The sequence below is a fragment of the Oncorhynchus mykiss genome, chromosome 12 (assembly GCF_057628025.1).
Source record: "Oncorhynchus mykiss isolate SJ-2025 chromosome 12, ASM5762802v1, whole genome shotgun sequence".
Classification (NCBI taxonomy): domain Eukaryota; kingdom Metazoa; phylum Chordata; class Actinopteri; order Salmoniformes; family Salmonidae; genus Oncorhynchus; species Oncorhynchus mykiss.
In genome coordinates, this window is record NC_143033.1 from 84,795,912 (window position 1) to 84,810,623 (window position 14,712).

The 14,712-nt window shown below is 47.8% G+C and overlaps 1 protein-coding gene across 5 annotated transcripts in view; it reads right to left on the reverse strand.

The window, feature by feature from the left end:
- Positions 1–14,712, reverse strand: part of LOC110538992 (liprin-alpha-3) — a 47,673-nt gene that overhangs the window by 20,077 nt on the left and 12,884 nt on the right. For all 5 annotated transcript variants that reach the window (XR_016485365.1, XR_016485366.1, XM_090193765.1 and 2 more), the window contains exon 3: positions 3,020–3,121. Coding sequence is in view for 3 of the 5 variants with exons in the window: in XM_090193765.1 (XP_090049891.1) it covers positions 3,020–3,121 (102 nt within the window). In the remaining 2 variants the exon portion in view is untranslated. The remainder of the gene's footprint in view (positions 1–3,019; positions 3,122–14,712) is intronic.

Here is a 14,712-nt window from a genome sequence, read left to right on the forward strand (position 1 = left end):
CAACAAGGCAGGACCTACAGGCCCTAGTTTCTACCTTCTTAACAACACTATCAACAAGGCAGGTCCTACATGCCCTAGCTTCTACCTTCTTAACAACACTATCAACAAGGCAGGTCCTACAGGCCCTAGTTTCTACCTTCTTAACAACACTATCAACAAGGCAGGTCCTACAGGCCCTAGCTTCTACCTTCTTAACAACACTATCAACAAGGCAGGTCCTACAGGCCCTAGCTTCTACCTTCTTAACAACACTATCAACAAGGCAGGACCTACAGGCCCTAGTTTCTACCTTCTTAACAACACTATCAACAATGCAGGTCCTACAGGCCCTAGTTTCTACCTTCTTAACAACACTATCAACAAGGCAGGTCCTACAGGCCCTAGTTTCTACCTTCTTAACAACACTATCAACAAGGCAGGTCCTACAGGCCCTAGCTTCTACCTTCTTAACAACACTATCAACAATGCAGGTCCTACAGGCCCTAGTTTCTACCTTCTTAACAACACTATCAACAAGGCAGGTCCTACAGGCCCTAGTTTCTACCTTCTTAACAACACTATCAACAAGGCAGGTCCTACAGGCCCTAGCTTCTACCTTCTTAACAACACTATCAACAAGGCAGGTCCTACAGGCCCTAGTTTCTACCTTCTTAACAACACTATCAACAAGGCAGGACCTACAGGCCCTAGTTTCTACCTTCTTAACAACACTATCAACAAGGCAGGACCTACAGGCCCTAGTTTCTACCTTCTTAACAACACTATCAACAAGGCAGGACCTACAGGCCCTAGTTTCTACCTTCTTAACAACACTATCAACAAGGCAGGTCCTACAGGCCCTAGTTTCTACCTTCTTACCAACACTATCAACAAGGCAGGTCCTACAGGCCCTAGCTTCTACCTTCTTAACAACACTATCAACAAGGCAGGACCTACAGGCCCTAGTTTCTACCTTCTTAACAACACTATCAACAAGGCAGGTCCTACATGCCCTAGCTTCTACCTTCTTAACAACACTATCAACAAGGCAGGTCCTACAGGCCCTAGTTTCTACCTTCTTAACAACACTATCAACAAGGCAGGTCCTACAGGCCCTAGCTTCTACCTTCTTAACAACACTATCAACAAGGCAGGTCCTACAGGCCCTAGCTTCTACCTTCTTAACAACACTATCAACAAGGCAGGACCTACAGGCCCTAGTTTCTACCTTCTTAACAACACTATCAACAATGCAGGTCCTACAGGCCCTAGTTTCTACCTTCTTAACAACACTATCAACAAGGCAGGTCCTACAGGCCCTAGTTTCTACCTTCTTAACAACACTATCAACAAGGCAGGTCCTACAGGCCCTAGCTTCTACCTTCTTAACAACACTATCAACAATGTAGGTCCTACAGGCCCTAGTTTCTACCTTCTTAACAACACTATCAACAAGGCAGGTCCTACAGGCCCTAGTTTCTACCTTCTTAACAACACTATCAACAAGGCAGGTCCTACAGGCCCTAGCTTCTACCTTCTTAACAACACTATCAACAAGGCAGGTCCTACAGGCGCTAGTTTCTACCTTCTTAACAACACTATCAACAAGGCAGGATCTACAGGCCCTAGTTTCTACCTTCTTAACAACACTATCAACAAGGCAGGACCTACAGGCCCTAGTTTCTACCTTCTTAACAACACTATCAACAAGGCAGGTCCTACAGGCCCTAGCTTCTACCTTCTTAACAACACTATCAACAAGGCAGGTCCTACAGGCCCTAGTTTCTACCTTCTTAACAACACTATCAACAAGGCAGGACCTACAGGCCCTAGTTTCTACCTTCTTAACAACACTATCAACAAGGCAGGTCCTACAGGCCCTAGTTTCTACCTTCTTAACAACACTATCAACAAGGCAGGACCTACAGGCCCTAGTTTCTACCTTCTTAACAACACTATCAACAAGGCAGGACCTACAGGCCCTAGTTTCTACCTTCTTAACAACACTATCAACAAGGCAGGACCTACAGGCCCTAGTTTCTACCTTCTTAACAACACTATCAACAAGGCAGGTCCTACAGGCCCTAGTTTCTACCTTCTTAACAACACTATCAACAAGGCAGGTCCTACAGGTCCTAGCTTCTACCTTCTTAACAACACTATCAACAAGGCAGGTCCTCCAGGCCCTAGTTTTGTCGCACCTTGACTACTGTTCAGTCGTGTGGTCAGCTGCCACAAAAAAGGAGTTAGGAAAATTGCAATTGGCTCAGAACAGGGCAGCATGGCTGGCCCTTGGATGTACACAGAAAGCTACTATGAATAATATGCATGTCAATCTCTCCTGACTGAAAGTGGAGGAGAGATTGACTTCATCACTACTTTTATTTATGAGAGATATTGACATGTTGAATACACCGAGCTGTCTGTCTAAATTACTGGCACACAGCTTGGACACCCATGCATACCCAACAAGACATGCCACAAGAGGTCTCTTCACAGTCCCCAAGTCCAGAACAGACTATGGGAGGCACACAGTACTACATAGAGCCATGACTACATGGAACTCTATTCCACATGAAGTAACTGACACAAGCAGTAAAAGATTTAAAAAACAGATTAAAACAACACCTTATGGAACAGCGGGGAATGTGAAGCAACAAACATTGGCACAGACACTTACACACACACACACATGAACACATAGGCACTATACATACACATGGATTTAGTACTGTAGATGTGGTAGTGGAGGAGTAGGGGGCTGAGGGCACACAGTGTGTTGTGAAATCTGTGAATGTATTGTAATGTTTTTAAAATTTGGCAGCAACTAATGGAGATCCATAATAAATACAAACTGAACTGAATAACATATAGGTATACAGACCTACTCCAGCGTAAACATATGCGTGAATGAATAGACATGCACACATCAATAGACACAAAGACGTACACTTAAGCCCACAATTCAACACGCACGCATGCACACACGCACGCACGGACACACACACACACACACACACACACACACACACACACACACCCGTGTGTTGTTCCTCTCTGCCTTGAGTTCTGCTATCTCCTCCTCTCTCTCCAGCAGCTGCTCCCGGCAGACATTCAGCTCTTTGGTCAGCACTGCAAACTCCTGCAGAGACACAAGGGGGCGGCGTTACTCACAATACACTGTATGTAGCCATAATCATATACAGTACATTAGCACACATACATACAGCACAATTACAAACAGTTCAACAAGACACAATTAAGCACAAAAACATTTAAACGAGAAAAAATAAACATTTAAATTACAGACCTGTGACACACTGGTGTCACACATACACACACAGTGGAGGCTGGTGGGAGGAGCTATAGGAGGATGGGCTCATTGTAATGGCTAGAATGGGATGAATAGAAGGGGATCACACACAAAGATATGGAAACCACGTTTGACCCCATTCCAAGCCTTCCAATCAAGCCATTACAATGAGCCCATCCTCCTATAGCTCCTCCCAACAGCCTCCACTGTGTGTGTATGTGTGACACCAGTGTGTCTATAGTATGACGTTGAGTTTCCAACTACCTATATCTGGGAGCAGATAATGTCTATGTTCCTGACCTGGGTTGCTCATAACACTCCAGTGAACACCTTCATGGCCATGGCGGGGCCAGCCACGTTGTCTAGGCTAGGCTGACATATGGCCACATATGACACTGTACCATCCTCTGTCCTGACGGCCATCTTGGCTCAGATGGACTTTACCCGTGCGTGACCAAGCCGTGACACACATTCACTATCAGTGTCACAGTAAGGAAAGGCATGCAACCGCCCGTGTCCTGGAGCATGTGAAGACTGAATCATGGGCGTTTCCACAAGCCACTGGGAGGCATTGGTGCTCAGTCCAGCTCTTCCAGTATATGGTGTAATTCTACATGCCCTGGAGCATTATAACATAACACTGTTGATTATTGTGTTCAGTGGACTGGTAGGAAGATTAGGGACTGGGCTGTCAGTGTGCACATCAGTGGTAACTACTGATAGAGGAGAAAAGAGAAAAAGAAGACAGGGGAAAAAGGAAAAATAAGACAGGGGAAAAAGGAAAAAGAAGACAGGGGAAAAAGGAAAAGAAGACAGAAGGAAAATGTAAAAGAAGACAGGGGGAAAAGGAAAAAGAAGACAGGGGGAAAAGGAAAAAGAAGACAGGGGAAAAAGGAAAAAGAAGACAGGGGGAAAAGGAGAAAAATAAGACAGGGGGAAAAGGAGAAAAAGAAGACAGGGCGAAAAGGAGAAAAATAAGACAGGGGAAAAGGGAAAAAGAAGACAGAAGGAAAAGGAAAAAGAAGACAGGGGAAAAAGGAAAAAGAAGACAAGGGGAAAAGGAGAAAAAGAAGACAGGGGGAAAAGGAAAAAGAAGACAGGGGAAAAAGGAAAAAGAAGACAGGGGGAAATGGAAAAAGAAGACAGGGGGAAAATGGAAAAAGAAGACAGGGGGAAAATGGAAAAAGAAGACAGGGGGAAAAGGGAAAAATAAGACAGGGGAAAAATAAGACAGGGGGAAAAGGGAAAAAGAAGACAGGGGAAAAAGAAGACAGGGGGAAAGTAAGGGGTGATGTACAGATGGTACACAGCAGACCCATAGGAATTTGGATTTCTGGGATTGACTCTAGCTGAAAAGACAGCTTTTGGCACCAATATCCCACAATTATTTGCTTTCTCTCTCTAGAGTTCTCTCTTTCTACTATCCTTGTCTCACTCCCCCTACACAGTCCAAGACACAATGTGATCATAAACTACCTCAAGGTGTCTCCCGACTGTACCGAGCCTCCATCTCTCCCTCTCATCCTCTCACTCGGCCTACTCCGCTATCATCCTCACAATCCTTCATCCATCTCTATCTCTCCATGTGATAACACAGAACACCTAAGAATAGATGCCAGAAGCTCCATCATTAGTATGCAGCAATATGCAAATTGGCCTGATTCATTAGTCTGTGTGTGTGTTTCACACCACCAGTTCTCTCTCTGTACCATGCTCTTATTCTCACTCTGCAGCCCTCTCTCTCTATCAATCTGTCTCTCTCCACTCTCCCGCTCTCCCTTTCTCAGCAGTGGCGGCACACTGAGCAGACGCACTCAATGAACCCTGCTGGTGTTGAATCTATCACAGCGCTCTGTGCTGCTAGCTCTAGTGTTGAATCTATCACAGCGCTCTGTGCTGCTAGCTCTAGTGTTGAATCTATCACAGCGCTCTGTGCTGCTAGCCCTAGTGTTGAATCTATTTAGCGCTAGTGTTGAATCTATCACAGCGCTCTGTACTGCTAGCTCTAGTGTTGAATCTATCACAGCGCTCTGTGCTGCTAGCTCTAGTGTTGAATCTATCACAGCGCTCTGTGCTGCTAGCCCTAGTGTTGAATCTATTTAGCGCTAGTGTTGAATCTATCACAGCGCTCTGTGCTGCTAGCTCTAGTGTTGAATCTATCACAGCGCTCTGTGCTGCTAGCCCTAGTGTTGAATCTATTTAGCGCTAGTGTTGAATCTATCACAGCACTCTGTGCTGCTAGCTCTAGTGTTGAATCTATCACAGCACTCTGTGCTGCTAGCTCTAGTGTTGAATCTATCACAGCGCTCTGTGCTGCTAGCCCTAGTGTTGAATCTATTACAGCGCTCTGTGCTGCTAGCTCTAGTGTTGAATCTATCACAGCGCTCTGTGCTGCTAGCCCTAGTGTTGAATCTATCACAGCACTCTGTGCTGCTAGCCCTAGTGTTGAATCTATCACAACGCTCTGTGCTGCTAGTGTTGAATCTATCACAGCACTCTGTGCTGCTAGCTCTAGTGTTGAATCTATCACAACGCTCTGTGCTGCTAGCTCTAGTGTTGAATCTATCACAGCGCTCTGTGCTGCTAGCTCTAGTGTTGAATCTATCACAGCGCTCTGTGCTGCTAGCCCTAGTGTTGAATCTATCACAGCGCTCTGTGCTGCTAGTGTTGAATCTATTACAGCGCTCTGTGCTGCTAGCCCTAGTGTTGAATCTATTTAGCGCTAGTGTTGAATCTATCACAGCACTCTGTGCTGCTAGCTCTAGTGTTGAATCTATCACAGCGCTATGTGCTGCCAGCTCTAGTGTTGAATCTATCACAACGCTCTGTGCTGCTACTGCTAGTGTTGAATCTATCACAGCGCTCTGTGCTGCTAGCTCTAGTGTTGAATCTATCACAGCGCTCTGTGCTGCTACTGCTAGTGTTGAATCTATCACAGCGCTCTGTGCTGCTACTGCTAGTGTTGAATCTATCACAGCGCTCTGTGCTGCTAGCTCTAGTGTTGAATCTATCACAGCGCTCTGTGCTGCTAGCTCTAGTGTTGAATCTATCACAGCGCTCTGTGCTGCTAGCCCTAGTGTTGAATCTATTACAGCGCTCTGTGCTGCTAGCCCTAGTGTTGAATCTATCACAGCACTCTGTGCTGCTAGCTCTAGTGTTGAATCTATCACAGCACTCTGTTCTGCTAGCCCTAGTGTTGAATCTATCACAGCGCTCTGTGCTGCTAGCTCTAGTGTTGAATCTATCACAGCACTCTGTGCTGCTAGCTCTAGTGTTGAATCTATCACAGCGCTCTGTGCTGCTAGTGTTGAATCTACCACAGCACTCTGTGCTGCTAGCTCTAGTGTTGAATCTATCACAGCGCTCTGTGCTGCTAGCTTTAGTGTCAAATCTATCACCGCGCTATGTGCTGCTAGCGCTAGTGTTGAATCTATCACAGCGCTCTGTGCTGCTAGCCCTAGTGTCGAATCTATCACCGCGCTATGTGCTGCTAGCGCTAGTGTTGAATCTATCACAGAGCTCTGTGCTGCTAGCTCTAGTGTTGAATCTATCACAGCGCTCTGTGCTGCTAGCGCTGGTGTTGAATCTATCACAGCACTCTGTGCTGCTAGCCCTAGTGTTGAATCTATCACAGCGCTCTGTGCTGCTAGCGCTGGTGTTGAATCTATCACAGCGCTCTGTGCTGCTAGCGCTGGTGTCAAATCTATCACAGCGCTCTGTGCTGCTACTGCTAGTGTTGAATCTATCACAGCGCTCTGTGCTGCTAGCCCTAGTGTTGAATCTATCACAGCGCTCTGTGCTGCTAGTGTTGAATCTATCACAGCACTCTGTGCTGCTAGCTCTAGTGTTGAATCTATCACAGCGCTCTGTGCTGCTAGCTCTAGTGTTGAATCTATCACAGCACTCTGTGCTGCTAGCCCTAGTGTTGAATCTATCACAGCGCTCTGTGCTGCTAGCTCTAGTGTTGAATCTATCACAGCGCTCTGTGCTGCTAGCCCTAGTGTTGAATCTATTACAGCGCTCTGTGCTGCTAGCCCTAGTGTTGAATCTATTTAGCGCTAGTGTTGAATCTATCACAGCACTCTGTGCTGCTAGCTCTAGTGTTGAATCTATCACAGCGCTATTTGCTGCCAGCTCTAGTGTTGAATCTATCACAACGCTCTGTGCTGCTACTGCTAGTGTTGAATCTATCACAGCGCTCTGTGCTGCTAGCTCTAGTGTTGAATCTATCACAGCGCTCTGTGCTGCTACTGCTAGTGTTGAATCTATCACAGCGCTCTGTGCTGCTACTGCTAGTGTTGAATCTATCACAGCGCTCTGTGCTGCTAGCTCTAGTGTTGAATCTATCACAGCGCTCTGTGCTGCTAGCTCTAGTGTTGAATCTATCACAGCGCTCTGTGCTGCTAGCCCTAGTGTTGAATCTATTACAGCGCTATGTGCTGCTAGCCCTAGTGTTGAATCTATCACAGCACTCTGTGCTGCTAGCTCTAGTGTTGAATCTATCACAGCACTCTGTTCTGCTAGCCCTAGTGTTGAATCTATCACAGCGCTCTGTGCTGCTAGCTCTAGTGTTGAATCTATCACAGCACTCTGTGCTGCTAGCTCTAGTGTTGAATCTATCACAGCGCTCTGTGCTGCTAGTGTTGAATCTACCACAGCACTCTGTGCTGCTAGCTCTAGTGTTGAATCTATCACAGCGCTCTGTGCTGCTAGCTTTAGTGTCAAATCTATCACCGCGCTATGTGCTGCTAGCGCTAGTGTTGAATCTATCACAGCGCTCTGTGCTGCTAGCCCTAGTGTCGAATCTATCACCGCGCTATGTGCTGCTAGCGCTAGTGTTGAATCTATCACAGAGCTCTGTGCTGCTAGCTCTAGTGTTGAATCTATCACAGCGCTCTGTGCTGCTAGCGCTGGTGTTGAATCTATCACAGCACTCTGTGCTGCTAGCCCTAGTGTTGAATCTATCACAGCGCTCTGTGCTGCTAGCGCTGGTGTTGAATCTATCACAGCGCTCTGTGCTGCTAGCGCTGGTGTCAAATCTATCACAGCGCTCTGTGCTGCTACTGCTAGTGTTGAATCTATCACAGCGCTCTGTGCTGCTAGCCCTAGTGTTGAATCTATCACAGCGCTCTGTGCTGCTAGTGTTGAATCTATCACAGCACTCTGTGCTGCTAGCTCTAGTGTTGAATCTATCACAGCGCTCTGTGCTGCTAGCTCTAGTGTTGAATCTATCACAGCACTCTGTGCTGCTAGCCCTAGTGTTGAATCTATCACAGCGCTCTGTGCTGCTAGCAATAGTGTTGAATCTATCACAGCGCTCTGTGCTGCTAGCCCTAGTGTCGAATCTATCACCGCGCTATGTGCTGCTAGCGCTAGTGTCGAATCTATCACAACGCTCTGTGCTGCTACTGCTAGTGTTGAATCTATCACAGCGCTCTGTGCTGCTAGCTCTAGTGTTGAATAAATCACAGCGCTCTGTGCTGCTACTGCTAGTGTTGAATCTATCACAGTGCTCTGTGCTGCTACTGCTAGTGTTGAATCTATCACAGCGCTCTGTGCTGCTAGCCCTAGTGTTGAATCTATCACAGCGCTCTGTGCTGCTAGCAATAGTGTTGAATCTATCACAGCGCTCTGTGCTGCTAGCCCTAGTGTCGAATCTATCACCGCGCTATGTGCTGCTAGCGCTAGTGTCGAATCTATCACAACGCTCTGTCCTGCTAGCCCTAGTGTTGAATCTATCACAGCGCTCTGTGCTGCTAGCAATAGTGTTGAATCTATCACAGCGCTCTGTGCTGCTAGCCCTAGTGTCGAATCTATCACCGCGCTATGTGCTGCTAGCGCTAGTGTCGAATCTATCACAACGCTCTGTCCTGCTAGCCCTAGTGTTGAATCTATCACAGCGCTCTGTGCTGCTAGCTCTAGTGTTGAATCTATCACAGCGCTCTGTGCTGCTACTGCTAGTGTTGAATCTATCACAGCGCTCTGTGCTGCTACTGCTAGTGTTGAATCTATCACAGCGCTCTGTGCTGCTAGCTCTAGTGTTGAATCTATCACAGCGCTCTGTGCTGCTAGCTCTAGTGTTGAATCTATCACAGCGCTCTGTGCTGCTAGCCCTAGTGTTGAATCTATTACAGCGCTCTGTGCTGCTAGCCCTAGTGTTGAATCTATCACAGCACTCTGTGCTGCTAGCTCTAGTGTTGAATCTATCACAGCACTCTGTTCGGCTAGCCCTAGTGTTGAATCTATCACAGCGCTCTGTGCTGCTAGCTCTAGTGTTGAATCTATCACAGCACTCTGTGCTGCTAGCTCTAGTGTTGAATCTATCACAGCGCTCTGTGCTGCTAGTGTTGAATCTATCACAGCACTCTGTGCTGCTAGCTCTAGTGTTGAATCTATCACAGCGCTCTGTGCTGCTAGCTTTAGTGTCAAATCTATCACCGCGCTATGTGCTGCTAGCGCTAGTGTTGAATCTATCACAGCGCTCTGTGCTGCTAGCCCTAGTGTCGAATCTATCACCGCGCTATGTGCTGCTAGCGCTAGTGTTGAATCTATCACAGAGCTCTGTGCTGCTAGCTCTAGTGTTGAATCTATCACAGCGCTCTGTGCTGCTAGCGCTGGTGTTGAATCTATCACAGCACTCTGTGCTGCTAGCCCTAGTGTTGAATCTATCACAGCGCTCTGTGCTGCTAGCGCTGGTGTTGAATCTATCACAGCGCTCTGTGCTGCTAGCGCTGGTGTCAAATCTATCACAGCGCTCTGTGCTGCTAGCCCTAGTGTTGAATCTATCACAGCACTCTGTGCTGCTAGCTCTAGTGTTGAATCTATCACAGCACTCTGTTCGGCTAGCCCTAGTGTTGAATCTATCACAGCGCTCTGTGCTGCTAGCTCTAGTGTTGAATCTATCACAGCACTCTGTGCTGCTAGCTCTAGTGTTGAATCTATCACAGCGCTCTGTGCTGCTAGTGTTGAATCTATCACAGCACTCTGTGCTGCTAGCTCTAGTGTTGAATCTATCACAGCGCTCTGTGCTGCTAGCTTTAGTGTCAAATCTATCACCGCGCTATGTGCTGCTAGCGCTAGTGTTGAATCTATCACAGCGCTCTGTGCTGCTAGCCCTAGTGTCGAATCTATCACCGCGCTATGTGCTGCTAGCGCTAGTGTTGAATCTATCACAGAGCTCTGTGCTGCTAGCTCTAGTGTTGAATCTATCACAGCGCTCTGTGCTGCTAGCGCTGGTGTTGAATCTATCACAGCACTCTGTGCTGCTAGCCCTAGTGTTGAATCTATCACAGCGCTCTGTGCTGCTAGCGCTGGTGTTGAATCTATCACAGCGCTCTGTGCTGCTAGCGCTGGTGTCAAATCTATCACAGCGCTCTGTGCTGCTACTGCTAGTGTTGAATCTATCACAGCGCTCTGTGCTGCTAGCCCTAGTGTTGAATCTATCACAGCGCTCTGTGCTGCTAGTGTTGAATCTATCACAGCACTCTGTGCTGCTAGCTCTAGTGTTGAATCTATCACAGCGCTCTGTGCTGCTAGCTCTAGTGTTGAATCTATCACAGCACTCTGTGCTGCTAGCCCTAGTGTTGAATCTATCACAGCGCTCTGTGCTGCTAGCAATAGTGTTGAATCTATCACAGCGCTCTGTGCTGCTAGCCCTAGTGTCGAATCTATCACCACGCTATGTGCTGCTAGCGCTAGTGTCGAATCTATCACAACGCTCTGTCCTGCTAGCCCTAGTGTTGAATCTATCACAGCACTCTGTGCTGCTAGCGCTGGTGTTGAACCTATCACAGCACTCTGTGCTGCTAGCCCTAGTGTTGAATCTATCACAGCGCTCTGTGCTGCTAGCTCTAGTGTTGAATTTATCACAGCGCTCTGTGCCGCTAGCCCTAGTGTTGAATCTATCACGGAGCTCTGTGCTGCTAGCTCTAGTGTTGAATCTATCACAGCGCTCTGTGCTGCTAGCGCTGGTGTTGAATCTATCACAGCACTCTGTGCTGCTAGCCCTAGTGTTGAATCTATCACAGCGCTCTGTGCTGCTAGCGCTGGTGTTGAATCTATCACAGCGCTCTGTGCTGCTAGCGCTGGTGTCAAATCTATCACAGCACTCTGTGCTGCTACTGCTAGTGTTGAATCTATCACAGCGCTCTGTGCTGCTAGCCCTAGTGTTGAATCTATCACAGCGCTCTGTGCTGCTAGTGTTGAATCTATCACAGCACTCTGTGCTGCTAGCTCTAGTGTTGAATCTATCACAGCGCTCTGTGCTGCTAGCCCTAGTGTTGAATCTATCACCGCGCTATGTGCTGCTAGCGCTAGTGTTGAATCTATCACAGCGCTCTGTGCTGCTAGCCCTAGTGTCGAATCTATCACCGCGCTATGTGCTGCTAGCGCTAGTGTTGAATCTATCACAGAGCTCTGTGCTGCTAGCTCTAGTGTTGAATCTATCACAGCGCTCTGTGCTGCTAGCGCTGGTGTTGAATCTATCACAGCACTCTGTGCTGCTAGCCCTAGTGTTGAATCTATCACAGCGCTCTGTGCTGCTAGCGCTGGTGTTGAATCTATCACAGCGCTCTGTGCTGCTAGCGCTGGTGTCAAATCTATCACAGCGCTCTGTGCTGCTACTGCTAGTGTTGAATCTATCACAGCGCTCTGTGCTGCTAGCCCTAGTGTTGAATCTATCACAGCGCTCTGTGCTGCTAGTGTTGAATCTATCACAGCACTCTGTGCTGCTAGCTCTAGTGTTGAATCTATCACAGCACTCTGTGCTGCTAGCCCTAGTGTTGAATCTATCACAGCGCTCTGTGCTGCTAGCAATAGTGTTGAATCTATCACAGCGCTCTGTGCTGCTAGCCCTAGTGTCGAATCTATCACCGCGCTATGTGCTGCTAGCGCTAGTGTCGAATCTATCAGTGGCGTCAGTCACACTAGAATGATTACTCTACGGGCATAAGGATGTGGGCTAATATTGGCCTGGGTATTATAGAGGTCTTTACTCAATCGAATGGAACCGCCAATAATATGTAACTGTCTGTCATGAAGTCTAAGTCATGATTCAGCCACAGCCCTGCTCAGTATGCACCAGAAATGGTCCGTAGGAGCAGGAACAACCACATTCCAACAAGAACAGACGGAACAGCTAAGTACAGATGGAACAACTCCGTAAAAAACTGAACAGCTCATTGGTGAGTCCAGTAGATAGCAGGATAGCTCAGTATGGATAAGAGAAGCAACATAAAACCAGAACCATGTTAAAGTCTGAGCATAAAAAACTGAAATATAACATTTACATAAGTATTCAGACCCTTTACTCAGTACTTTGTTGAAGCACCTTTGGCAACGATTACAGCCTCGAGTCTTCTTGGGTATGACACTACAAGCTTGGCACACCTGTATTTGGTGGAGTTTCTCCCATTCTTCTCTGCAGATCCTCTCAAGTTCTGTCAGGTTGGATGGGAAGCGTCGCTGCACAGCTATTTTCAGGTCTCTACAGAGATGTTTGATTAGGTTCAGGTCCGGGCTCTGGCTGGGCCACTCAAGGACATTCAGTTCAGAGAGTTGTCCCGAAGCCACTCCTGCGTAGTCTTGGCTGTGTGCTTAGGGTCATTGTCCTGTTGGAAGGTGAACCTTCGCCCCAGTCTGAGGTCCTGAGCGCTCTGGAGCAGGTTTTCTGTACTTTGCTCTGTTCATCTTTCCCTCAATCCTGACTAGTCTCCCAGTCCATGTCACTGAAAAACATCCCCACAGCATGATGCTGCAACCACCATGCTTCACAGTAGGGATGGTGCCAGGTTTCCTCCAGACGTGACACTTGGCATTCAGGCCAAAGAGTTCAATCTTGGTTTCATCAGACCAGAGAATCTTGTTTCTCGTGGTCTGAGAGTCCTTTAGGTGCCTTTTGGGAAACTCCAAGCGGGTCTTTTACTTTTACATGTGCCTTTTACTGAGAAGTGGCTTCCGTCTGGCCAATCTAACATAAAGGTCTGATTGGCGGTGCTGCAGAGATGGTTGTCCTTCTGGAAGGTTCTCCCTTCTCCACAGAGGAACTCTTGAGCTCTGTCAGAGTGACCATCGGATTCTTGAGGCCCTTATTGCTCAGTTTGGCCGGGCGGCCAGCTCTAGGAAGAGTCTTGATGGTTCCAAACTTCTTCCATTTAATAATGATGGAGGCCACTGTCAACTGTGGGACTTATATAGACAGGTGTGTGCCATTCCAAATCATTCCACTTAATTAAATTTACCACAGGTGGACTCCAATCAAGTTGTAGAAACACCTCAAGGATGATCAATGGAAACAGGATGTACCTGAGCCCAAAAAAACAGGATGGAGTCTCATAGCAAAGGGTCTGAATACTTATGTAAATAAGGTATTTCAGTTTATTTTTTTATTCTAAAAACCTGTTTTCACTTTGTCATTATGGGATATTGTGTGTAGATTGATGAGGGAAATATTTAATTTAATCAATTTTTGTAACGGTTCTCTTTAGGTGAAGTAGAGGCGGACCAAAATGCAGCGTGGTTTCTTTGATTCATGTTTAATAACAAAAAGATAAACACGAACACTACAAAACAATAAACGTGGAAAACCTAAACAGCCCTATCTGGTGCAAACACAGAGACAGGAACAATCACCCACCAACACACAGTGAAACCCAGGCTACCTAAGTATGGTTCTCAATCAGAGACAACTAATGACACCTGCCTCTGAGAACCATACTAGGCCGAAACATAGAAATCCCCCAAAACATAGACAACAACTCAAGCCCTGACCATAGTAAATAAATACAAAACAAAGGAAATACAGGTCAGAACGTGACAGTACCCCCCCCCCAAAGGTGCGGACTCCGGCCGCAAAAACTTGACCTATAGGGGAGGGTCTGGGTGGGCGTCTGTCCGCGGTGGCGGCTCTGGTGCTGGACGTGGCCCCCACTTCACCATAGTCTTAGTCCGCTTTATTGTCTGCTTCCGTGGCCTCCTAACCACGGCGACCCTTCTCAATGGACAGAGGGGCAGCAGCTCGGGACAGAGGGGCGGCAGCTCGGGACAGAGGGGCGGCAGCTCGGGACAGAGGGGCGGCTGCTCGGGACAGAGGTGCAGCTGCTCGGGACAGAGGTGCAGCTGCTCGGGACAGAGGTGCAGCTGCTCGGGACAGAGGGGCAGCTCGGGACAGAGGTGCAGCTCGGGACAGAGGTGCGGCTGCCCGGGACAGAGGGGCAGCTCGGGACAGAGGGGCAGCTCGGGACAGAGGGGCAGCTGCTCGGGACAGAGGGGCAGCTGCTCGGGACAGAGGGGCAGCTGCTCGGGGCAGAGGGGCTCTGGCAGATCCTGGCTGGCTGGCAGTTCTGGCAGATCCTGGCTGACTGACAGATCCGGGCTGAACGGCGGATCCTGGCTGAATAGCGGATCCTGGCTGACTGGCAGCT